The sequence below is a fragment of the Rhipicephalus sanguineus genome, chromosome 5 (assembly GCF_013339695.2).
Source record: "Rhipicephalus sanguineus isolate Rsan-2018 chromosome 5, BIME_Rsan_1.4, whole genome shotgun sequence".
In the NCBI taxonomy this organism is placed as follows: domain Eukaryota; kingdom Metazoa; phylum Arthropoda; class Arachnida; order Ixodida; family Ixodidae; genus Rhipicephalus; species Rhipicephalus sanguineus.
The window spans coordinates 184,237,068-184,262,685 of NC_051180.1; the positions used below are offsets into that span (position 1 = coordinate 184,237,068).

Below are 25,618 nucleotides of genomic sequence, written 5' to 3' on the forward strand. Positions count from 1 at the left end.
CCCGTCTTTTTCATAAAACCTTCTTTATGAATCCTGACTTGAAATGCACCTTGTGTCGTCCATAGCCACTGTACAAGGAACATCTGCTTAGCCATATGCGAATTGCGAAGGGACGCAAGAAGAATTCCTTGTCAATTATTGCCAATCAAAATTTCGTACATCGGACTTCCTCTCGGTTTCATTGTATTCCATATGATTGGTCTATTCCTATTTTTATTGGTACATAAACTAATAATTCAAATTTTCTATATACCCTAGACGGCCAATTAGTTCCTTTTTCTTCGTCTAAATCTCCCCACTCATGTTAACCGCCGGGCTCGTGGCCCGTAGCGGGTCAAGAATTTAGAGACAAGCAAGCAAACGCCTCCGTCGCCAGCAACCATGATCATGATGAACTTGTACCATCACTCCTCCCTGCAACGCCGAGATGGCATTGGGAGTACTTAAATAATAATAATAACGAAAACGAATGAAAGAGCATAAGTTTCGGCATCAATTGATAATCCACAGCTACTCTCCCAGCGCACGAGGACAGAAAGGAACGACACGGCCCTTTCCATAACATGTGTCATTTGTGTGCACTACAAGAGACGGTTGCTTAGTTCATTGGGTTGTCCCAAAGCGGCTGTGAGAGACGCCGTGGTTACAGCAAGCGAGTTTGTGTACTGTTCATGATCCAGTCAAACGAGGCTGGCTCTGTGCTTGTTGTATGTGCGCTCATGGGTGTCTACATAGAAACGAAAATGAGAGAACAAACGTCTCCGGTACACAACGAGCATTTGCAAACAGGCGCCGGCTGTCGACATGGACGCCTCACCTTTTTTCTTCCTCTTGCTCGCATCCGAGAGGTTGTATATGTGTTCAATAACATCATCGTCGCTAACGAAACGAACTCTCACGGCTCCTTGGGTGGCGGCAGCGGCCATCAGCAGCAGTGATGTTTACGTGAGCTTGTTTGGGATGAGCAGGAAGCAGGCGGTGTAGCAGGCGGTACAGTGTACTAGAATGGGGCAGTGGGCTCACTGCCGTATCCCTGCGCCGCGCCGCCATGGCCCTCTCCGCGTCGACAGCCTGGGCGCCCGCCAGGGGCGCTGCCGCCAGTTTCTCCTGAAAACTTCTCTTGCGGGGTGCGAAGCGCGTCCCCTGGTCGGGGTTACGCTGGTTACGATGTAGTTCCGGGGGGATCAAAAAACGCGGAGTTGAAGGCGGTAAGAGGGCCACCCCAATGACACATAAAAGAGACCACAAAAAAAAAAAAAGAACGGAGGGAGGAGGGGGTCGAGCATTTTATTCTTTTAAGCTGATTCCCCTGCAGCGCATGTTCACGCCATTCATTCGTTTGAAGGACCTTTGTCGATCGGCACCACGCGTGCCGCTTTGCTGCACTTACGTATGCTTGTTTTTCTGAAGGATCGGCATTTGTGTCTGTCCGCAAACTGCAACTGTCTCAAAGACGGTCCGCCGCTGCATCTGGACGGGAGTAGAGTTACTGTATATGCTACCTTAAAGGTAGCATATACAGTGACTCTAGACGGGAGGGACGCGCTACAGCCTCCGGCGGTCGTGCACATAGGGCATGCAGCGTACGTGCAGAGAAATTGCTGGGGCAGCGTTTGACAACAAAAACAGTTGGACCCAACGAAGCTAGGAGTGACCGCGTAGTCAAGTGCGGTAACAATAAAAGCAAAAAAAAAAAAACAGGAGGGTGGTGACAGCAACACCATACTCGTATAGAAAAAGGAGATGTAGAGGGGAGACTGAAGTAGCTGTCATTAGGAAGCGGGAGACCCGTAGGGATTGGGCTCCTTTTGGGATGCTCCAGTGCCTGTTAGATCAACGTCGTCGTCGGCTGTTTATTGGTCGTGACCATTTCTGCATTGTTAATCATGGCAAGCATTTGCGCATACATAGGCAGGGGTTTGTGTAAATAAAATCAGTTCAGACGTCTATCAGGCCAGGAGGAGGAGCAAATCTGCCTGCTCATTGCCGGGTGTGCGGCTGTTCTCCTGATCTGAAAGGCACGCAACCCTAGCAAAAATGCCAATATAATTTCCTATTGGTCTTATAGAAAAATCTTATTTGTTGTATAAGTGCTCAATTGGAGCTTTATAGGTCTTATTAGAATTCTATTGTCACCAATAGAGACCAATTGACAACATCTATTTGTCACCGATAGGACCAATAAATTTTTATTTGTGCAATAGGAGACATCTATTTGTCACCAATGGAACCAATAGGTATATGTTAGTACCAATAGGTGGCAGCTATTTGTCACTTATAGAACCAGTAGGCACCAATAGGCTTTAATAGGCAACGTCTATTTGTCACCTATAGAACCAATAAATAGCACCTATTTGTCATTTATAGAACTAGCAGGTGTGAATTGCCACCAAAGTCACAGGGTTATGCATGGTATTAAAAGGCATATGTATTTAATTCACTTACAGGGTCATGCAGTAGCGAATTCAGCCAAACGGCAGTTTTTGATTTGTTCAGTATTTATTTATTTATTTATTTATTTATTTATTTAAAGATTCCTTACAGGCCTCGTTAGAGGCATTGGGTAAGGGGGGCATCACAAAAAATAAATGATCACATATAATGAATACATATCATACAGGATGAGATGGTTCAAAGCACACATGTCCTTTTTTAAACACATTGAAATAATGGCTAACAATAATTGTAGAGGCGAAAAGAGAAAATGAGTATTTCAACGGTATAAATAATTAATACAATTTATAGAAACGTCAACTGACACATTTCGTACACGCGCAGGTAATGCACAGTAAAAAAAAAACAAAAAAACATACGAGTACAATGAATGAGCAAGAAGAAATAACGAAGTCATACATAAGAGAGCTAATAAAACACATACAACGAGAAAAAAAAAAGGCGTTATACATTTTGTCGAGGTTATGCGGAGGAATGTGAAATGATGAGTTGACGAAATTTATCGGGATTTTTTTCGGACACAATGGAATCGGGAAGCGCATTCCACAGCCGAATGGCACGAGGAAGTGCCGACGAATTGAATGCATGAGTGCTTCCGTACATGCGAGTGAAACTGAGGTGATTATGTAATCTGCGAGATGTGCAAGATGAAACTTCAAGCCGCAAGAAAGATTTTTTACCAGCATAGACGTATTTGTGAAACAATGACAAGAGTGCAAAGTCCCGACGAGTACTGAGGAGTGGAAGTGAACTATCATGTTTTATTCGTGAGATGCTGGATTTGTAACTATAGTTATTAGAGATAAACCTAGCTGCCCTATTTTGTACTGATTCTAATAAACTGATTAAGTTGTTATGATGGGGTGACCATATTGGAGAGGCATATTCCAACTGCGGGCGAACAAATGTCTGAAAAGCTAGCTTGCGAATATTGGAGGGAGAATTTCTCAAGGTTCGACGTACGTACCCCAGTGACTTTGAAGCGTTAGCACATATGCTTGTAACGTGAAGGTTCCAGGAAAGGTTTGACGTCAGATGAATTCCTAAGTACTTGTATGTGGTGGCAGAAGAAATTGGATTATTATTTATGTGATAAGAGAAATTTGAGACTAAGTGCTTACGAGTAAAAGAGACTACTTTGCATTTAGATGAATTAAGGGTCATCAACCAAGTTTTACACCAATTAAAAATAAGCTGAAGATCGTTCTGGAGAATGTGATGGTCATCGGGGCCGGTAATAGGGCGGTATATAATGCAATCATCTGCGAATAATCGCACATGGGAAGCTAGGTTATTAGGGAGGTCATTTATATATATTAAAAATAGTAGCGGCCCGAGAACGCTACCTTGCGGTACGCCGGAGGTAACATAGCATATGGGAGACGGAAGATTATTAACTATTGTAAACTGCTGGCGATTTGAAAGAAAGTTCCGAAGCCATGTTAGTGACTGTGAATCCAATTTTAGGGCAGTTAACTTTGAAATCAGGCGGCAGTGGGCTACACGGTCAGTGTAGTGGCAGCCGTTTTACATAAGTGTTCCAAAATATCGCAGCCATATTTTTCATAAATCTCACCAAAATAATTACCCAGACGCCTGTAGTGCAATTTCATTCTGTACTCAAGGTTATGGTTATGCAATATTTGTGGGATAAACCCGCAAAAAGACAGGTTTACAGAAAGAGAAAGTTTATCATAGTTGAAAAGGGAACGCCACAGTATAGGTAATGTTTTAACTGGGGTACTCAATGTTCCTGTAAAGGCAGCAATTTGTACTCTGCTATCCTTGCATGGTGCAAACGGGGTGGGAAAATAAGCTGCTAATAAAATAAGCGAAGTCAGCATATAAGGTAGAAGTCGTCATTTCCTGCTTGAATGTGTGCACATAATGTATACATAGTTGTTTTCAGCCGGTGGGCTATTGCGATCCTTCGACAGCACGCTATGGAAACAAACGCGAACAGTACGGCATCTACCAGCTCCGCTGGTCGCATTACTTTTCAAAACAGTTGTAGCCTGGCTGGTAATAAGACAAGTTATCCATGATACATTCACGAGACTAGCGTATTTTTATTGTCACCAAGCTAAGAGCGCGGAGAAAACAAATGCGAACAGCGCTGTTCGCGTTTCTTTTTGTCGCCTTTGTAAGTAGTAGGTGGTGCAAGCTCGCTCGAGCGCTTGCACTTCTTACGACGGTGAACATCGCGTTCGCTGCCGCAGGTTACTGTACCTGCGGGGTCACCCGTAATGCGCGTCATATAAAAACGAGAAAAACCTGAAGTTCAAAACATGCGGAAACACGATAACGATAACAAAATCACGAGCAACCAACGCCGAGCAACCAAAGTGATACAGGCTTGCCAAAAGAGCTCATTGAAGATAATAGCTGTCGCGTGAAGGCGCTGTATGTCTTCTATTTTCTTTTTCATTTCGCAGCTGAAATTTCGGTTCGCTACGCTTTCCATAACCTTCCTCCCAATGTGTCAGCAGCTGAATATTTTCGAGGGGTTGGAAATAGAGCAAAATATTGCAATACAATAGCAAAAAATAAAATCTTTTTTTTGTGGTATGGCCACGGCACGAGCGCCAGCCAGCAAGCGAGCCGACTACAGCCAGCCACAGCCGCAGCGGGTGTTTTCGGTCGAGTCGGTCGAGTCACGAGTGTGTGGTGCGGCATGTTCGTGGTCGAAGTCAGGCTTAGAAATGTTGTATGTTTGTCTATTGAAGGTTGCACGAAAACGCACGTGTGTAATCGCGACGACAATGCAAGGTCGTTCATGAGCGTCAAAGAAGTTAAACGTTTCAGCGCTAAAAGCGTCTCGGACTTCAGCAGTAAGTGGTACCGAGTGTGCTGACAGGATGCTGCTCGCAAAGGTGGTTGCTTCGGAGGGCATACCCTGCCGATGTTCGGTAAGTGAACTGTTTTTTATATATTTGCTAGTCAGTAAAAGTTGCTCTTGCTGTGCTACTAATTCGCGCATCTGCCAGCGTGCCCACCGGACAGCGAGGACAAGAGCGATAAATCAGTGTTCACTTACGGTTCTTTGCAGATGTATTGAAATAATACCTCTAGCCACGTAAAATGATTTTGTCGCTGCATGTGCCCAGCTCTCACGGCCCTAGCATTGTAACTGGTATGGAATAAGTCTGAGAACTTGGCATAGTTTTTTTTTTTTAAGTTAGCCCCTTCATTTGTATTTATTCCGCTCCACAGTACAATAGTTTTGAACATCGTGTGGGCTGTTCGCATATACAGACGCTGGCATAGACGTATGTTATCGACTTGCGCATTGTTTTCGCGATAATCTAAAGAGACTAAAATATGTAATCATGCCTTCGTTCACCCTCAATAATACACTTACGGGAGAGGGAAGAAGTTTATTGGCAATAAAAATCCTGTGTGGCTGTCCCATCATCAATTACTAGTCTGACTGAACCCCATTCTATGACACACATGGTTGCAGTAGAGAGGATATTTAATGAAGATTTCTGCGTGAAGTCCCGAAATTCACACGCTGCGATCGGTTTGGTGCTAGTGCTGTTTGGCCTTTCCCACTAGTGTCCGAAGTCCACACACGTGACAGCGGTTATGCTTCTGGGATACAAGTATAATCGAATCTGCTGTACGAATTTGACAAAAGATCCGTCCCTGTCATGTTAAGCTGTTACCTACAGCCAGCTCACCGGAATTTCCCTTATGCTGATTCTACAGTGTGTCGTATCTGCATATTTTTTTTATTCTAATGCTTCAGTTTTCTTTCAGTAGCGCATCTAAATATTTTCTTTCTTACTTCCTGGTATTTTAGTATTTTATGTTTGTTTCTTTTTTTCAGGCACTACCTAGAGAAGCGGTGCAGTGGCATATATTCGACAAGGAAGCACAGCATGCCTAGCTGGAAAGCTTGTTGCGGGGAAGATCGCCGATTTGATGAAGTTATCCTGTAATAATGATAAATATAGCACATGCCTCCCTTCAAATAGAATTTGTTCATTTTATACAGGTGCTGCTATGTTGCAGTCCTCAAATGCCCATTATTTGATATGCCAAAATTACGGGCTCCCAGCGGAGAAATAGGCCAATAGATTTCCAATCCACAAATACAGTACTAACGGTACTAATAGGCAAATAGAATGCCAATAGACAAATACACAATAGGCAAATAGAGTGCCAATAGACAAATACACTAATGAACAAATAGAGGTCCAATAGACCAGCATGCCACCTATAGACCCATATGATACCAATAGACCAATATGATACCAATTGACCAATATGTTCAATAATCCGATAGGCTATTGGTTTTTCTATGGGTGATTTTTGCTAGGGAAATTATTGGTAAGGGAACCACGGAATTAATACGAACGGGAAGTGATTGAATGAATTACTGTGTCATTATCAAAGAAAGAGATTGCTTATTTTTAAAAAATGTGGTTACTGATGTCATATTCTCTCTTATTGTGAATCACACGTGTTTTATGTACGACGCATGCGCGCTTGGCTTATCAGGGAACGTTATGTGGTTTCATTAAACCTGTTGCTAGTTCCAGCGAGTGTCTTCTCTTCTTGTGTAAGCGTCCATAAGCTGGTTTTTTCGTTTCTTCAAGTATGTATACCAACAGGCCCAGCAACTGCAGATTCTCCTCAGCTCACATATGCGAATAAAAAAAAAGAAAAAAAGTGAGGCGTTGTTGTGGGGCTCGAAACGCGAGAGTGAAGTCGCTATGATCATTACAGTGGCGAAAGGGCATTGAAATCGTATCGATCAGCAGGACAAAAAAAAAAAAAACTTCAACCCCCCAATTGCACGCCCTATCTGTTACTGCAGCGGCTACGTGGAGGAGCATTCATCTATGCAATAGCCGCTTAAAACATTGCCCACCCTTCGTAAATCAGTCACAGCGACAGTAATTTATTTCACAACTCACAGAAAAGTTGCATCAAAAGAAGCTCCGTGCATTGCGCACCGTAACTTTGACTTTTCTTGCGCGCAAAACAGCAACGCGCGCTAGCCGCGCACAGCCATCCGCCGGAAAGTTTCAGGTGACGCTGGGAGCCGCGCCGCCTGTCGGCGGCGACATGAAGTGCGTCACGTTCCGCCGCTCAGTGAGCGCACTACAAACTTCTAGAACACTGTACAGGCGGGAAGAAATATGCGCGGCGCGCGGCGAGTTGTCTGCAAGTGATGTCGCGTGCGATGGAGCTTGCGACGCTTGCGAGACGCTAAGGCGGGCTAGATTGCTCGCAGATAAAAAAAGACACCAACAAAACAAAAAATTTGGTCGCAGATCAAACGTTTATCTAACGAGAGAAAACAAATAAGTAGTACATTCCTCTTTGGCACAGGTTTGTCACTGAGGTGCGAATTACTATAGTGTACTATATGCGAAACAGTGGCCGTTGTCTAACAACCGTGCCATAGCGTCCAACATAGCGTCTGCTTGCAAATGGCTTTGAGGTTTTTTGGAAAAGCTTGTGTGCGCACTGTGCACAGGGCTCAACCTAGAATGACATGTGCGCGGAATCTGTCACAAGAGTCCTTCGTTGTTGAACACGACAGCAAGAAACGGGAATTCTTTATCAAACTCGGCAAAGGTGCGTGTAATGGCGTTGCGACGTTGTCGCTTGCCCAGCTATCGCGCAAAAAACGACGAACACAGGAAAGAGAAGCAGACGGACTGGCACCTTTTTGTGTTGGTCGTTTTTTTTTTCTTTTTGCGCTGTACTCGCGTTCATTGATAGCCAAACAGTCGGTTCTGCTTTAGATTTCCAGCGTGGCTGCCGCTCTTATCATGGTCGTCGTGTTTATTTTTGTGCGCCTTCATTTCGTTGTCGCTGGTATGTGTTCCAGATAAGGCTGTCCTGCAGTATGAAGTGATTGATCCCAAAACACTCGATCTGGTCCACACAGAAGTTCCCGAGTCTTTGCGAGGCAAAGGCATTGCCAAGCACCTCGCCAAGGTATGTGTTGAAAGCAGAGGCACAGGCGGAAGCAGGGCTCTATTTGGGGGAGGATTCACCGCAGCTGCCCCCCCTAATGCGTGTAAGAAAGAAAACGAGCTTTGCAATGGATGCAAAATGAAGGCCATTGGTTCCCGGCCGTCTTGCCGGGATAAAGGTGCACTAAACAGATCTTTGAATGCCACATCGGGGGTCGTCAGAAAACATGCGCAGCCATAACCCTGCGCATTAAAAATGACGTGAAATGTCCGACTGTGTAAAGTTAGGAGCAGAATTGGCGCCCCCGTTCAAACGAAAGGGGGGGGGGGATGTTAAACTTGACAGAGATTCAAGAAAAAAGGAAGGCCGAGCCTAGGCTCTTTTGGAGTCGCATAAAAGCGCTGGGTACGAAGTCTGTCACAATGCAACACATAATGTAGATGAAGGAATCTGAAAGGTACGAAGAGCTAGGTTACTTACGAAAGGTAACAGCAGATTTGTTTAAAAAGGTCGTCCAGGGGATGTTCCCGGTGAGGTAAAAGTATGGAGGAGAGCAAAACCGAGGAAGAGCTAGTACTCGAGAATTTCAAAAGCTGAAGGAAAAATTCCAAAGCGTGCTGCTCCGGGTTGAGATGGGGATCCTGTCAGCCTCATTAACGAACTAGGATATAAAACTGAAGAAGCACTGTTGAAAGCCGTAGAAAAATGATTACAGGACAGGCAAATACAGGACAGTTGGTGAAAAGTAGGATTAACGTAATCTATAAAAGCAAGGGAGAGGAAGGAAACATTTGCTCGTATAGACCGTTAACCATTACATCGGCAGGTGGTTAGGCAATAACCTATTTGTTCTTACTCAGTGTGTAGAAATGTCTAAAATAGAAAACAGGCCCCTATACGTTGCTTTTTTTGACACCACTGGGGCATACGACGTTAATCAGGAAATCTTGTGGGACATTGAAAGGAGTGGGTATAGGCGACGACTGTGTACAGCTTTTGAGGGAGATATACCGAGAAAATAAAGTTTGCTTATAATGGGAAGGAATAAGTAGCAGAGAGAACGTTGATCTTAGCGAGGGGCTAAGGCAGGGATGTCCTTTGTCCCCGCTGTTATTCATGCTGTACATGGTGAGGGTGGAAAAAGCGCTAGAAGGTAGCTGCATTGGTTTTGATCTGTCACACAAACAGGCCGACGTGATGATTAAGCAGAAGCCTCCAGGTTTATTTTGTGCTGACAATATCGTCTAATTTGCGGGCAGCCGAGATGATATACAGCGGCTTGCGGATATATATGCGGAAGGAAAGGTGAAGCTCTAGGACTAGGATTTAGTGTAACAAAATGTGGATTGATGGTATTCAATGATCTCAATGATCAGTCATTGTCACTACAGGGCCAAGAAGTACTAAGGGCACGAGAATAGAAGTACTTCGGAGTGTGGGTAAATGAGGGTGATAGATACATGGACATAAAGGAAAAAGCCACGACAGCAAAGGATAAGAGGTGAGCTTTGTGGGAAAATGTAATGGTTCCAGGGCTTACATTTGGGACTCGGTGGTGTGCATGAAGTCAGAGGTGCAATTGGGAATGGATGTAAATCAAAGGACTGTGGGATGTCTCACGTTGGGCTCTCATGGGAAGACGACAAATGAGGCTGTAAAGGGCGATATGGGATGGGCAGGTTTTGAGGCGAGGGAAACTCAGAGCAAAATAAGGTTCAAAGAAAGGCTAAGGAATATGAAGGAGAGTAGATGGGCAGAGAAGGTGTCCCGTTATTTGTATAGGAAGAGCGTGGACACACAGCGGAGAAAAAGAACTAGGAGACTCACCAGCAAGTATACGGCTGGCCATGTAGGGGGTGTGGCAACAAGGAGCGTTACGTGAAAAGTCGGAGAGAGGCAGAGAGGATTTATTGGCTAGCAGAGATGGAAAACAAACGGCTCTGAGGTACTACCGAAAGGGCAAAGATAAAACAAGGAGGTGGGCATTTTATGATAATACAAGGGCTGTACTGTTTGAAGTGAGGTCCGGTTGCCTTAGAACGCGTAGTTGTAAAGCAAGATTCATTAAAGAAGAAGAAAAATGTACATGGTGTGGAGAAGCTAAGGAAACGACAGAGCATGTTCTGATTGAATGTGGAGATATCCATTCGATTGTATATTTGGGTACGAGCCCACATAAAGCATTGAGTTTTAGGGACAACATTGGAAAGGTAAACACATCCGCAATAGAAATAAGTAAGAGACAGAGTATTGGTGGCAGAAAAGTAGAGAGAAAGGACAAAAATTAACTGTGGGGCAAATAAGGCCGGTCTACCAAAAGGGGTAAAGAGTGAAGCTTTTCTTTTTTTTCTAAAGGAGGATCATTTTAAATGAAGTGCAGAAGGCATTAGGCAGACTTAAAACAAACAAAACATTTTTTTTTCCCAAGCTTGGTGGCACACTGGCCCATTGTAAAGAGTACGCTCATAGCATCCATCCATGCGCTAGCTGGGGGACTAGGTGGGTAGGGAAGGCGTCCTTAATCCTTAGAGGTCATATTGGGCATTTCATTAATAAACAAACCAGGGTGTCGGAACGAAATGTTTAGCGTTTCGGTTTTAATTTGTTCCACCGCAAAAAGTTCCGTTCCATTTCTGTTCCGTAACGGTTTTTATTTGTATGCAAAAATTTGAAGTTAAAAGTAATGATAAAAAACACTGGATTTGTCTCTTAAAGAAGTGGAACAGGGGTGAAACACATTCTTCAGAGTGGAAGTAACTGTACCACGAATTCCTACCAACTAGCACAAACCAGTACCCTTCAAAGTTATAATAATTATTTTCTCAAAAGGTAATTACGATTTTTTTGAGCAAGCTCAATGCTTTGTGTCAGGGAAGTGAGCATGATATCAGGGGCAGCACATCTCTGATGTGCTGATAAAACAAACTTCAACGCTGAGAATTCCCTCTCCACACTGGGCTGCGTGACAGGCACACGAAAGTCCACTTGCGTTAATATAAACGTCTCTGGTTGCCACTGTTTTTATTTTTCGCACAATTTCCACACATCTTTACTTTGCAATTCCTGCCTGAGGTTCGTGCTAATACTGTACCCTGAGATATGCATTAGTGCTTACGTTGCATGACCTGCATTGTTCCGGATGACCAAGTTTTCCCGTGAACCGAAAGACAATTTTAAAAATTTCGGTTTCACTCCGGAATGAAGTGACAAAGTTTCGGTTACGTTTTCGTTCCGGTCAAAAATATTGTTTTTTTTTTTCGTTTTTCGTTCCGTTCTGACACACTGAAACAAACATGCAAGTGGAAGAGCGGATCGTATCATGAGCTTGCAGTGTTCTTCTGCATTCATTCCCATATGATTCTCCATTACGGCCCTTCTATCATTCATCATCCAATCCATGGCACACGATCGCATACACATGCGCTATAATTTTCTTTCAATCCTTACTTCATACTGTCTCATCCACCACTACCTTTTCATGTACCCTACTGCGACTGGTAAAATAAATTTTGCTGAAAAACCTGAGCACTCGCCAAAATCAGGAGTGAAAGAAAAGAAAACTGTTTAGTTGACGTTTCGAAACCCGTATGGGTTTCTTGTTCATGATGGAGCGAATGTACAAAAAAGTAAAATAATTTTCAGTCACTGCACAATGACCTTTTTGGGCATGTTAATAAGTGTACGTCTGTTGCATGTATATGTCAACTTTTAGCTGTTCTTTGCCAAACACTGAAGTAAACAATGTCTGCTTGCAGGCTGCTCTCGACTACGTGGTTGGGAAAGAAATGCAAGCCAGAACCACGTGCCCTTATGTCAGCAAATTTTCGCAAAGTGACGCAGCAAAGGAGCAGTATAAGAAAAGCATTATTAAGTGACGTTGTCCACTTTTCTTTACACGTAATAGCTTTACTACTCTGAAGACACTTTTACTCCACATAAAGTGCATGAAAGTGAAAAAGACTCTGCTCTAATTATTCTGCTGTTGGGTAATGAGAACATTCGGACGATGATGCAGGCTGAAAAGTAGGGGTGTGCTAAAATTAACATTTTCGAATACGAATCAAATATGAAGAAGGCAAAATATGGTCTTTGTTCGAATCAGTCATAACTAATTTTAACAATGTCATAACTTTAACCTAATCAGTCATAACCATGTGACTGATTACTAAGCTGGTAATCGTATTTGTCTAAAAATAACAACGCTAATGATTTCTGTGCATAAATTTCCAAGAAGCAGTGGTGTTTGAATGACGTTAGAATGAGAGAAAGTTCTAGCCAGCTGGTAGTCATTCCTCGTTACAGGGACACAAGAGAAGCCGTGTTTGCCATGTTGAATTTTGTTTGAGAAAGTTTCTGAAGCAGGATCGCCTTTCTTTGCACAAAACTATAAAAAGTATGGCAAGAAAAGACACATACAGGTCACATCAGCGCAAAGTGATCTGTATGCACTTCTCACCGTGTCCTTTTGTAATTCTGCGCGAAGAAAACCGATCATGTTCAGCCAACTAGCCCATTGTCAGGTTTTTCTTCTGAAGCAGGTAAGATTGGTTGCTGAAATAGTTGGTGCAGTGTAAAAATGATGCGTTGTCCTTACTTGTCATGCGAACCTCTGTACCGCATCGAAAGGTAAATCACATTTGGTAATGTACATATTTATGCGTGCAAAATTGTTTGGTCCGACTGAGTTTGAAAAAAAAAAACTTTGTGATGTCCCACGTTTCACTTAGGATCAAATTTCTAAAGCTCATACTTATCTATAAAGCATGCTAAACTCACTCAGTGATAGAAGTCTAGCTTCAGTGAGGGGATTTGCCTTTCCCACTCATAAAGCATGTCCTCAGAGACCCATTACATTGTGTTGAGCTATGGAAGTATAAGGAGGTTGGTTCTGATGATTTTACGCACACTATTTACACCTACTAATTGTAATTGCTTATTTTTTCCTACTATTTGAAATCGGCAAGACCTTGATATTGTGGACATTTTTAGACAAGGGGCAGCTGAATTTGTTGAGGCAGCCCGAGGCTATCGAGCCTCAAATGCCTCTGAGACACGACCATCCAACCAACTAGGCCATATTTCTTTGGCAAGTGTAGAGGGTTGCAGGTTCGATTCCACAAAGGTGACCATTGCTCCCTTTTTTCTCCCTTTTTCATGTGTACAACCCAGTTCTCACGGCAGCTCTCCCTAAAAGGTGGATTTGGACAGACGCCTTACCACCTCTCATATGGTGCCTACAACTACACACTGGCTTTCAGTCCCCTGTAGCTGACCACAACTGCGGTCAGAATCGTAATGCACTGGAGGATGCAAAAATCCAGGCTGCCACTGGAAGTTGAAAATGGCAAGGTTGAACACATGCACCCTCTCTAGCGAAGCTACTCAAACAATTGGCAGGTGTTAACTGGGATAAAATTTGCCTTAGCAAGGTTAGAAATAGGGAAGCATGTACATTACTGACTAATGGGCAGTTCTCTTGCAGAGGGTTCCCTGAGGAGTTAGGGTATGGCATGGAGTTTCTAATCCAAAAAGACATTGCAAGCTATGTTGAAAAATTGTGCAGCATTAATGAGAGGGAAGCAAGCGTCGTGGTAAAAGGAAAAACACGAATATTTCACTAATACATAAGGGAAGCGTAAAAGATGAAGTACAGACTAGTAATCTGCCTACTTTCAGCATTATACAAAATGTTCACAAAGGTAATTTTGAATAGGATAAGAGGCGTACACAGCTTTATTCAACCAAAAGAGCAAGCATGCTTCAGGAAAGGGTACTCTGCAGTGGATCACCTTCATGTGACCGATCAAGTAATTGAGAGACCTGCTTAACACAAGAAAACCCCTTTATGTCGTATTCATATACTATGAAAAGGCACTATACTCCACTAGAGATACTAAGTGTTGAATACCATAGCCAACAAAAATTCCCTAGCTATGCTCATCAAGAAAAGCAGGAAAATCCAGTGTTGTCCACTTCACGTTAGAAAAAGTATTCAAACAACTAAATTGGGGAGAAAGAGGAGTAAAGATTAATGGGAAATATCTCGGCAACTTGCAGTTTCCAGACGACGTCTCGAGAAGTGATGGTGACGAATTGCGAGAAATTATTGGAGACATTAAAGGGGCTCTGCAACACTTTTTGAGCGTGGTCAGAAAACGCTGCCGATCGGTAGTCAAGGCTTCTGAGAACACGTCAGCCAAACATTGCAACGCAGCATGCTGCCTCGAATTTACAATTAATTCATAGTAAGTTAAAAATCACTCCCTCTTCTCTCGACAAATGATGCCATAAACCCAAAGTCCATGGCCATTGGCTGATTTGAGCATTGCGAGCTGCATAGCTACAGCGGCTGCCACGTGCTAAAGTACAGCGCGCGTTCGAAGAAAAAAAAAAAAAACTCACGGTCATGATGCGCACTGACGAAAGGACGTAGCCTCTTGCCTCCTCCTTTTCGTCCCCCCTCCACGTAGGTTTCAGCACACTCGCGAGTACGAAAGGAGAGGGTGCTTGAAGCGTGCAACAAATGACTGCAACTCCGCTCGTACTTGAAGGATTCTAAAAATTTTTGCGGCAGTAAACTGCTTTAATGAAGCTATTCGATGATTACTTGGAAAAGTGTTGCAGGCCCCTTTAAAGTAGGGTTGAGCATGACTATGCAGGATACAAAGATAATGCACTCAATAGCCTGGTGAAAGAAAGGGCTCACAACTAGCAACCAGTCCTTAGAATCAGTAGAAGAGTTTATATATACATATATACGTGTGACGCTAGATGTGGTAGACGGGCCGTGGCTCATACGCCATAAGTTTATTCCATTGCTTGCACACACTTCTTCATCCTCGGCTTCTACTGACTGGCTTCATACGTCACACACACTTACACACACACACACACACACACACATATATATTAGTCGAACCCCTGAATAACAAAATCGCCGGGAAAGAGAGTTGTCTTCATTATCGCAAGAATTTTTTGCAAAAATAAAAAAAAGGATGCACACCAATTATTTACTTCGCAGAACCAAATTTATTTAATGAAGTCACTTATCTTACTCTGTTACACGTTGCTTTGAAGGAGCTTTACGGCTCGAGCCTCACAGTTTAATAAGCTTTGCATAGCTTCGTAGTCGTCGTCGTCGTCGTGGGCACCGAGGAAGGAGCAAATGATTTCAAAAGCATCAGGAATTTCATGCAAACTTACTTGCCTTTCTTGCGTTTCGTTGCTCTCCTCACTCTCATCGTTACTCTGATATTCTTTGCGCGCACTTTTGATGATAGCGTTGTCACCGAACTCTTCATGCACGATCTGGTCGGCGTCGGCACACAAAAAGTTGTGCAGTTCAACAGCGTCTTGTTGAACTTGTGGCTATCACCATCATCCTTATCAGTCTCATTGTTATCATCACCATCTGACCGAACATAAACAGCAACGATCGCACCGATGCTCCTTGGCGGAAACCGATGTGCCCAACTTGTCGAATGAGCGGTACTGCAATTTTTGAGCTTTTGGGTTCCCAACTAGTTTATGGGTCGAAAAAAAAGTTTTTAAATGTTGCGCATTACTACCCGAAACTTTCGCTATTGCGGGAGTGCCTTTTAAAATCTCTTCGCCATCGAGAGGTGGCAAATGCATTGAACTCTATGGGCGTTTGCTGGAGACGCCACATTTCATCATTGTCGCGAGAACTTCATTCTTGAGCCACCGTTATCAAGGGGTTCAACTGTTTGTGTGCGTGTGTCTATATATATATATATATCGATTGCCAACAGGGGAGCCCACTCCTGCCAAAGAAACTCACCACAGAATAAAGGTGGGCTGGTGCACTATCGATAGACATTCTCAACTAATGACAGGAAACTTACCACTGCCTCTAAAAGATGAAAGTGTATGACACTGCATTCGACAAGTATCAAAATAAGGGGCAGAAACTTCGAGGATAACATGGAACCTCGAGAAAGTTAGGAGCCACAAAGCATGCAGTGTAATGAGAAATAACAGGTCTAACATCAAGAGATAGGAAGACAGAAAAAAAAAAAGAATGACCTGGGCAGGTTTTCTAGCGAGGACAGACTAGCAGTGGTCAGTTAGAGCGACAGAATGGATGCTAAGAGATTGGAAGCACAGCTGAAGACGGCAGAAGGGCAATGAAATTAAGAAGTTTACAGGCATAAAATGGAATATGCTCGAGCAGGACGGGGTGGGTTGGAAATCAATGGGAGAGACCTTTGTCCTGCAGTGGACGTGAGATAAGCCGACGATGACGCAACCTCAACCAACTCGTTTAAATTGACAAAATTATTGGCGATTGTAGCGTTAACTGAATGGTTAATAAGTAAATCACCCAGTCCTAGTGGACAAAACATTTTTTTCTCACCACGAAATGAAGGTTAATCTGAGAATTAGCAATGAGAATACATCGGCCAACAGCAGCAAGGCAGATGTGGGCACTGCATACCCAGTTTCAGGCTCCGTAAAAGGGCACTAACAATGTGAAGTGATTTTAGGTTTACCTCTGCTATGTTCTCGGTGAAATTGCAGACATGGCAATATGCACAGCTCCAGATGCGCACGAGGACCTACGAAGGTTGGTGCTTCCTGCAACTGTGCGAGCAGCTTCGTGCTTCCGTTCAATAGATTGCTACAAAACTCTTCGATAATTGCACTGTTTTTCAGTGCTGCTTGCTGCCTTTGAGCGCAGCTGAAGGCACATGACATCGAGCTGCAAAAAATTTTTGCGAGCAATATCCTTATACAAAGGTGCCATAGCACCCTAGGCTACAATGCAATCAACATTCGAAGCTTAAGAAAGGACAAAATCAGCAAGTGGGCATTCGCACGACTGACTGTCGTAGCGCCATCGGCTACCGTGGAATAGTCGGCCAAAATGGGTGCTTCTGAGGAAAATGCAGCATTTTCGGCAATGAGCTACAGTAAATTGGGCAACTTGGTTTTTGTGAAAGCCCGAGTGTTTCCACAAGGAAATATTTGTCAAGCTGGTACATGGCTGCCATTTGTCAGCTTGCAGCGATAGAATAAGTGCTAAGCTTACATCTATATTTTCCGCACTGCAACAAGCTGTGTGTATTATCACGGCCGCTGGATTCATCCAGCAGCCGTGGTACTATATCAGCCATTTCTGTTTTTTTTCTCGCTTATCCATTTCTATATCACGTTCCGCTGACAACTGGTGATGTAAGAGCTTTGGAATAATTGCCTTTGCCTCAAGCCTTGGGGAACACACTTTAAAATATGTCTCAATTATTGTGCACATGAGTCTTCAGCAATAAAGCAGCAACGCCACTTTCAGAGACAGCTGCCAACTTCTGCATGGTTGGACTATATTGCATTTTTGACAGGCTGGGACAAAGGCTACATGCAGAAACACTGCTTCCAATAAAAGATAAGGATCAGCTGAAGCTGAAATATGTATATGAGGCAAGTTTTGTTTTGCAATAATTTCTCAATGCATTGAGCCACGGCTTGTACTACAGAGCCTCACTGGCCAAGAGGCTGTGCAACAGACTTTAGCACACATGAAAGCTGCAAAATACAACACTTGTCTCGCTATTTATGAAGACTTTATCCCAACAAAGAGTTGCAAGAAATCTGCTGCATTTTTGGGATTAGGTATAGGTAACGATTGATTTGCTGCTAGTGTTCCCGGGAATTCAACTGGTGCTGCAACAGGTGGACGAATGTCTTTCCGGTGTACTCTATGCTCATCTTGCCTGTGCCTTGCATTGCAGGCAGCCTTTGATTACCTTGTCAGTGAAGACCTCCAGGCAAGGCTGTCATGTACATACCTGGTCAAGTACTGGAATGAAACCAAGAATCCACAACACACAGAGCACATTTTGCATTGATGTGCTGGAAAGCCCTGTGCATTTCTAACATACTGTACTTGTCAATAAAAGACTCTAAGTAATGTCTCACACAAGGTGGAGACGCAAGCACCAACAATCAGTGTCAGCATAAAGCTTATACTTTGACATGTTTATTGCCTTGCAGAGACACTAAAATACACTCACATTGACAGTTCTTTTGCTTTCTTTTAGTGTACTTGGCCAAAGCACATTTATAACAATTGCGCAACAGTCTTTAATTCGCGCAACCACTTATATATTGCAAACAGATTTTTTATCTAAGATAACAGGCTGTTACAATGACACTAGTTACACATCTTGCAGTTCAGTGCAAAATAAAAACAAGCAGGGGGGAAAATCACACAAATCCACCCGTATATGTTTTGAAAAAGTGCTCATTTACGTGTCTGGACATTTAATTCACTGCACAGTGCCCATGGCACTTTCAGCGAACTAGACTTGGTTTGTTCCCGGCTGGAACAGAGGAGGCATCTACCCATCAGATCACTACAAGCCCTGAGTCGTCTGGAATCTGAGGAGAAAAAACACCCGTATTCATGCGCATCTGGCACGTGGCATATGCATTAAACACCACCGCTCAACAATGAGCATCACCAACATGAAGAACACAGCGGTGAGCCACATTTTGCCCGTTTTGAGGATTGTTCCAAACAAAAAAAGACAATGCAAACGAAATCATCTGGAACACAACTTAGTTTCAACAGATTGCACACAGAGAGAAAGAAAAGCGCTCATAAATGAGACCATTAAGTAACAAGTAACCAATCAACTCGTGAAACAACCAACAAAAAATGCTTTTTCTAGCACAAGCCAGGCACCCAAGCAAGATGGGTGAGCGAGGAGGGCCTCTCAAGCAAAAGCCCACTGCTCTTGCATCACACAAGACTCACACCCAACAACCAAGGAACTTGAATTGATGACGCATTCCACTTGGGATAGCCAGCAGGCTGCCAGCCAATGATTAGGCAATAACAACAACAGCAACAACAAAAATATTAATGCAAAGGAAATTCACCTAGGTATTCCTTGGGCCATCTTCCCCTAAAACAGGGGAAAGCACAGACTTGCAAAGCAAAAAAAAAAAAAAAAAGGAGATAAGCTAAAGTACATACTCCCGTAGTCAGCCTGGAATGTCGCCACAGTGCTCTTGCACATCATACTAAAACAGCCATGAAAAACAATATAAGCACGTCATTCACCGGCATTCCAGTTATTTGTGTGTGTGTGTGTGTGTCTTGATGTTCAATGTCTGCATGTAGACCCGTTACGAATATCACTTGTCGGAGAAGCCAGACAATGGCTGCAGGCCTGAGGAGAGGGAGTGAGATCTTTGATGTCGCCACTCACAGCGCCCCCTCGAAGCAAAGCAGCTTCTTCTTCAAGAGGACGCAACTCTTTTCCAGCCGACTTCCACCACCCGAAGAGTGGCCGGCGGCAGAGTCGTCCGCTGGTAGCCGTGTCGGCAAGTCTCCGTTCCTGCTCTCAAAGCTGCGGTCATTGTTGTTGGCCTCCGAAGACTGCACCTTGGCCGTCAGGTCTCTGACCGCGCCACAGCTGAGTGCATGGTCACTGAGCTGGGCCGAGGAGTTGAAACCCAGGCCACAACTGGGGCATGCATTCTGCTGTCGCACCAGGTGCTGCCGTGTCTTCTCGTGCTGACTGAGATCGGACTGCGTCACCGCATGGTAGCTGCAGGCGCGGCACAGGAACTGGCGGATGCCTGTCACAAAAATAACGCCAGTGACCTTAGAACAATGGTTCTGCTAATCTTGAGAATTTGACTTGCAAGAATGTCAAGCTGCGTTCCACATGTACGAATCTGCTGCTTATAGGGCTCTTGTCGTGACCACAAGAACCCCTCGACTTCTTGCCAGTTCCCATGAACGCCTACTTCAAAGCTGTATGGACTGTGCACTTGCCACACACAAATAACAAGAGAGCCAGTGTCCTCACTCCTCAATAGAAAGGTGTGCGCAGACACTCACGTGCATTTCTCGTCACGATACACATACTCTCTTCTATGCTACAATACAGATGTGCTTGGCATAATCATCATGAAAGAGCTGCCACAATGGGTCTAGCAGTTCACTAGCTCATGAACATGAGAACGATATCTTTAAAGGGGCTCTGCAACACCTCGTCTTCAAGTCTGCAAACTGATTTCAGTGGATGCGACGTTTTTGAACGCATAAATTAGCAAACAAGCTTTGGAAAGTGCCTAATAATAATGGAGATTTAAGGAGCAGTGTTTACGTAACCCATTCCCCTGCAGCTGGAGCAGCAACACCTTGAATGTTGCTCTTTTTTACTTTTTCTTCTTTACACGCAGCAGTCCTTCAAGGGTGGCATTTGAGAAAGGTTTTAGGCAACTGCTCGCTTCCCCAAAATGGGACAAGTGCACTTAACCCATATATGCTCAAACTCAGAAACAACGACAAAACAAATATTTTTTTTCCACAAAAAGTGTACTTCTACCCTCAAAAGAAAGCACAAGATCTTTATTTACTGCCAGGTAAATGCAACACTGTTTTCCAAGCCGTCCTACACATATAGGACACTCGACATTAGGGGTGCTATGTGCGGGTGTGGTAAGCCTTGAAACATTTCACGTGCACACTGACATTGCACTCCTTCCTCTCCATGACGTCTTTCACACAAAGCACGCGTTTGCCCGGAGAAAGCGGTCGGCACGAGGTAGCATGAAAAGCAAGCAATGTCTAGGCTTGCACACATTAAGAATGAGGCCTGCTTGATGTGCTGTAAGTGGCGCTAGTCATCAGCTAAAGAAATGGCGATGTTAGAGTGCATAAAAGAAGCGTCCTATATGTAGGACGCTGGGCATATATAGGTTAAAAGTGAGTGAATGCGAGCCAGTTGGACATTTTTAACTATGGACAGGTGCACATGCATATTAGCCTTTGCAGTTTTGATGCGGTGTTGTACACTGGCACCCGTAGGTTGTCATGCGGCTGTACAACATTGACAGAGCATAAAAGAGGAAACCTCAGGAGCCACGGGGGATGGAGAGCAGTCTTTTCCACAAAATTGTGCACTTCCTCCTGCTGCATGCAGCAAATTAATAATCAGCTCACATATCTACAGTGGCACTGCTTACGTATCACAATTGTGTTTTTTTAGGGGTGTGCGAATATTCGAAATTTCGAATATTTTTCGAATAGTGTTTGCTATTTGATTCGATTCGCACTGAAATTTTACTATTCGAACTATTCGAGCTTCCCAAAGACAAATGCAGTCAACGTCTGGTTGAAAGTGACCCCTTCAGATTTTCAATATGCTTCACCTCATCACACTCTCGTATTGCGGCAAAGCTGCCTTTCAACCTCCGTTACGGTCGAACTTAGCCAAGAGACAAAGTCCGATTGGAAGTGGTCCCTAAATTTTCAATATGCTTCACCTCATCACACCCCCGTATTGCTGTAAAGCTGCCTTTCAAGCTCCGTTACGGTCGAACTTAGGCAAGAGGCAGTCAACGTCTGATTGGAAGTGGTCCCTAGATTTTTCAATATGCTTCACCTCCTGACACCCCCGTATTGCGGCAAAGCTGTCTTTCAAGGTCCGTTACTGTCGAACTTAGGGCCAAGAGACAGTCAACGTCCGTTTGGAAGTGGTCCCTAGATTTTCAATATGCTTCACCTCATCACACCCCCGTATTGCGGCAAAGCTGCCTTTCAAGCTCCGCTACGGTCGCAAATGTATTAACTCAAGAAAACGCTGGTTCCAATATGGAGATGAAAGATGTGGCAGAGCTGGGGGCTCAATTAAGGCTGTTTTGGACCTGAAATTTGGGCAGGAAGTCCGAAAAATCGGACGCCGAAGCTTTTTAGCATCCAAAATTTCAGATGTTCTTATATATCGACGTCTACGAGGCAGATTTGGAACTCCGGACTTGAAGGGAGCACACCCTTGTCCGCCACATCAGTTGGCCTTCCACAGAAGTTGAAAGAGGAGGAGAGGCTGAGGAAATGGCATCTCTGCCTATCACGTGTAAAGTGTTGTAGGCAGCACTTTGGTTGCACCACATCATGTACATAAATACAATTCGGCCTCTACATTGCCTCACTCTTGATAAGAAATACAACTATGAAATATGACCCCACCAGCGCTTCTTCAACCTAGCGAAAAGAAACACTTTCATGTTGCTATCTCACAAGAACATACTTAGGGATTCTCTGCAACTTTTTCTGTAACTTCACTTCGAATTATTTGAAAAATGTTTGAGAAATATTCGAAAATTATTCGAAAATATTCGATTCGATTCGCACTCAATCTTTATTATTCGAATTCGCTTCGCACCCAAAATTTTGCTATTCGCACAGCTCTAGTTTTTTTTTTATATTGTGTTAGTGTGCTCTTTAATAAGTGCCAAAACAGCGTTTGCCACAGCAGTTGTTCAGCACCATACAATTTTTCAGCAGTGAAGTGCTTTTAAACTTGGCTACCGTTATGCTAAGTAGCTTGTAGCTTTTGTATTGTTCTTTGAGGTTCAATTCAATCATCACTGCTTCGCAGTAGCGGTGTGCAAATACCCAAACTTTGAAAATACGAATCAAATAATTTCCTTATTCGAAGCAAATTCGATTTGAAAAATGCATATTAGAATTTTCCAAATATTTGGCCACGGCTGAATTTGTGGGTAAAAACGTGAATATTCAGACAAGTTCGAGTATTCGAACAAGCAACGACTTGCATGCGCTACGCTATCTTATATTTAAAATAAAGCATCGCTTATATGTACGTATTAGGTTACGTTGTACTTCACGGTTACTGCACATGGTTCAGTGCATAGTTATATTGTGTTGCTGGCAATTGGCAATGTTTTACTGTAGTCACAAAGAAATACGCATGACGTGTGCAGGAGCTTCGTGCTCCATTTCGGTCTCTCCAGCATGCTGAGGCAACGGGGCCGGTTTCTATTTCAACAAGCTTTATTCCGCAGGTCTCTTATACAGTATGTGTTGTACTTTCATGTGCTATAAACAGATACAATAAAATAACCTTCAAGAATAATACCTAAACAATGTTTAGCTGCTTGGAAAAAGAAATGGCAATGTGCGAGCACCACATTGCATAAGGAAAAGGGTCTTTTTCATTTTAAGACGGGTTATTACAGCACTTAAAGAGTTTTTGCCTTGTGAACATGTCAAGCAGTTAATTTTTCTGTACGATAACTTGTAATGAGTGCATTACCAAAAGTATCCTCACTGTGCTGCAGCTTAATGGCATTAAGTTATTTTAAAAGCGCAATAAAAGCTATCGTTACTTCTCCTTTTGCAAGATGCACGTGTGACTAAGGACGGGAAGGGGTTAGATGGAGCAATGAAATTAAATTGAATCAGCTCGAGCAAGACAGGATGGGTTGGCGATCAGTGGGAGAAGCCCTGCAGTCAACACGAGATAGGCTGATGATGATGGCATATCCGATATTCAAGGACAGTTTTTTGCCTTATTTGTATTCGATACGTATTAGAACACCCCTACTTTACTATATTTCTTCATTACAGCAATTAGGTCTGCATAATTTATTACACCAGGCAAAGAAATACTACTCTATGCAAAGAGCTCACACATCAGCATATCTGTAGCTAACTTTGGACAAATTATGCTTGACACTCAGAAAAATGCCACTCCTCTCAAAACCCTGAATACACACAAATATTTGCAGTCCAAACATGCAAACAAACTTCTGGTGATAAATAAGCTCCAAGAAGGCTCATGTGAGGCACTCTGGACCAGAAAGGCAGCATTTTTGATAAATCCTACATGTACAATTCTCATGTGCTTGCTATAGACTCAATGATATAGGGTGAAAGCGCAAAAGACAGAGCAGAGGCTTGACACACACAAGCACTGTCTTCGTCTTTTGCGCTTTGACCCTGTGTCATGCCAAACCAACATGCCCAAACAGCTACCCTGGTGGAGGCTCAAACGGACTGCAAGGCATTCTAGTGGCGCAACAAGAGCACGGGCACACAAAGACGCGTGTGTGCATGTGCCAAACCAATCTCTTCTTGTGTCTGTTAGCTTATTTTACCAGTGTGTACTTTACGATGTCGTACAAACAATCCCACATTGCAACTCTCATTAAACAGGCTCTTGTATTTTCTTCTGATAAGCCTTTGTATCAAACTTTTGTAATTCTTGACAATTGCTGTACTAGCGCTAATGTCTTACAAGAGCATTGACACAAAAATTTCATTTTTTGGAGCCTGTTAGTGATAACACAGCACATCGCTTGTTGCAGCGCACAACAAACTATTTACAGCCTGTTACATCAACCAGTCTCAGTTTCAGTTTGGGAGAGCTCAAAGAACTAGAAGCCGCCTGGTGCAACTAATGCCACCTAGTGTGTGCAAAGTGGTAAACAGACTCAACTACGTGAGCACACAGAACTGTGACGCGCTTCCGCACGACCTGCACCGTCTGCTCACATTCTTTTGCCTGCTGCACAATGGTATGTCGCCATCATCATCGTCGTTTCATCAAATAGGAATGCAGTGTTGCTGCGAACAGCCACCGAATAGTAGTCTGCTGCCGCAAACGAAGCAAAAGGGCAAAGTGACTATGTCATTACTAGCTGCGCCGTCTCGGAGCTTGGCTGCAGTTGGGGGTCCCCTTCAGGTCCCCTAATGCGATGTCAGTGTTATGAGGTGCGGTGTATAGTGCCAAAGTCACCTAAATATATAGTGCTCAAGTGCACACACAGACTTCAATATTCATATAAGCTATCTTCCAAGTTACATTCACTGCCGAGATTTGGTAGATGATATAGTATGCACATTCGCAACAATCGCTACCGCAGGCTATCTCAGCTGCGAAATTTTGTGTCAGTGCCCCTTTAACAACACCACAATATCCCGTTCCTGAATCTAAGAGGATTCTAACAGAATGCCAAGAATGCTTCAGAGAATAGAAAAAAGCATGCACGTAATTACCAGCAGTTGCATACACAATGTTGCACTGCTGGTTTGCACACAGAATGAACGTGGACTATTACCAAGCAAACAACAGATATTGTTCTCAACATGGCTATAGCCATCATATGCATCGGTTTCCTAATGAAATATTGTTAGTGTACACAGTGTGAAGATTGTACACAGTAAGTCAGTGAATCCATCACATACTCTAATGTCACAGGTCCATCACCAACCCTCTCAGAACCTGTAATTTGCATCCCAAAATGAGCTGAGCACTGTCTCAATGGCCAAGAAAAAGTTGTTAGAACAAAGAGTGGGAAAATACTATAGTTCACTGATTACAATGATCATCCTCGTACAACACTGGGGCTATGAGAGACACTACAGTGTAAGGCTCTATAATCG

At 43.5% G+C, this 25,618-nt stretch overlaps 3 protein-coding genes and 1 long non-coding RNA gene across 4 annotated transcripts in view; 2 read left to right on the plus strand and 2 right to left on the minus strand.

Moving 5' to 3' along the window:
- LOC119394501 (origin recognition complex subunit 2) overlaps positions 1–979 on the minus strand; it is a 69,443-nt gene extending 68,464 nt beyond the window's left edge. Inside the window, exon 1 of the mRNA XM_037661807.2 lies at positions 818–979. Coding sequence (XP_037517735.1) covers positions 818–926 — 109 coding nt within the window. The 5' untranslated portion in view covers positions 927–979. The remainder of the gene's footprint in view (positions 1–817) is intronic.
- LOC125758489 (uncharacterized) overlaps positions 1–25,618 on the plus strand; it is a 210,298-nt gene that overhangs the window by 98,145 nt on the left and 86,535 nt on the right. The window lies entirely within an intron of this gene.
- Positions 7,887–18,307, plus strand: LOC119394505 (protein NATD1). Its single transcript, XM_037661811.2, has 3 exons — positions 7,887–8,046; positions 8,303–8,412; positions 18,141–18,307. Exons 1-3 carry the CDS (start codon positions 7,899–7,901, stop codon positions 18,255–18,257), a joined length of 375 nt encoding a protein of 124 aa, XP_037517739.1. The 5' UTR covers positions 7,887–7,898; the 3' UTR covers positions 18,258–18,307.
- LOC119394503 (uncharacterized) overlaps positions 18,361–25,618 on the minus strand; it is a 146,385-nt gene continuing 139,127 nt past the window's right edge. Inside the window, 1 exon segment of the mRNA XM_037661808.2 lies at positions 18,361–19,998. Coding sequence (XP_037517736.1) covers positions 19,622–19,998 — 377 coding nt within the window. The 3' untranslated portion in view covers positions 18,361–19,621.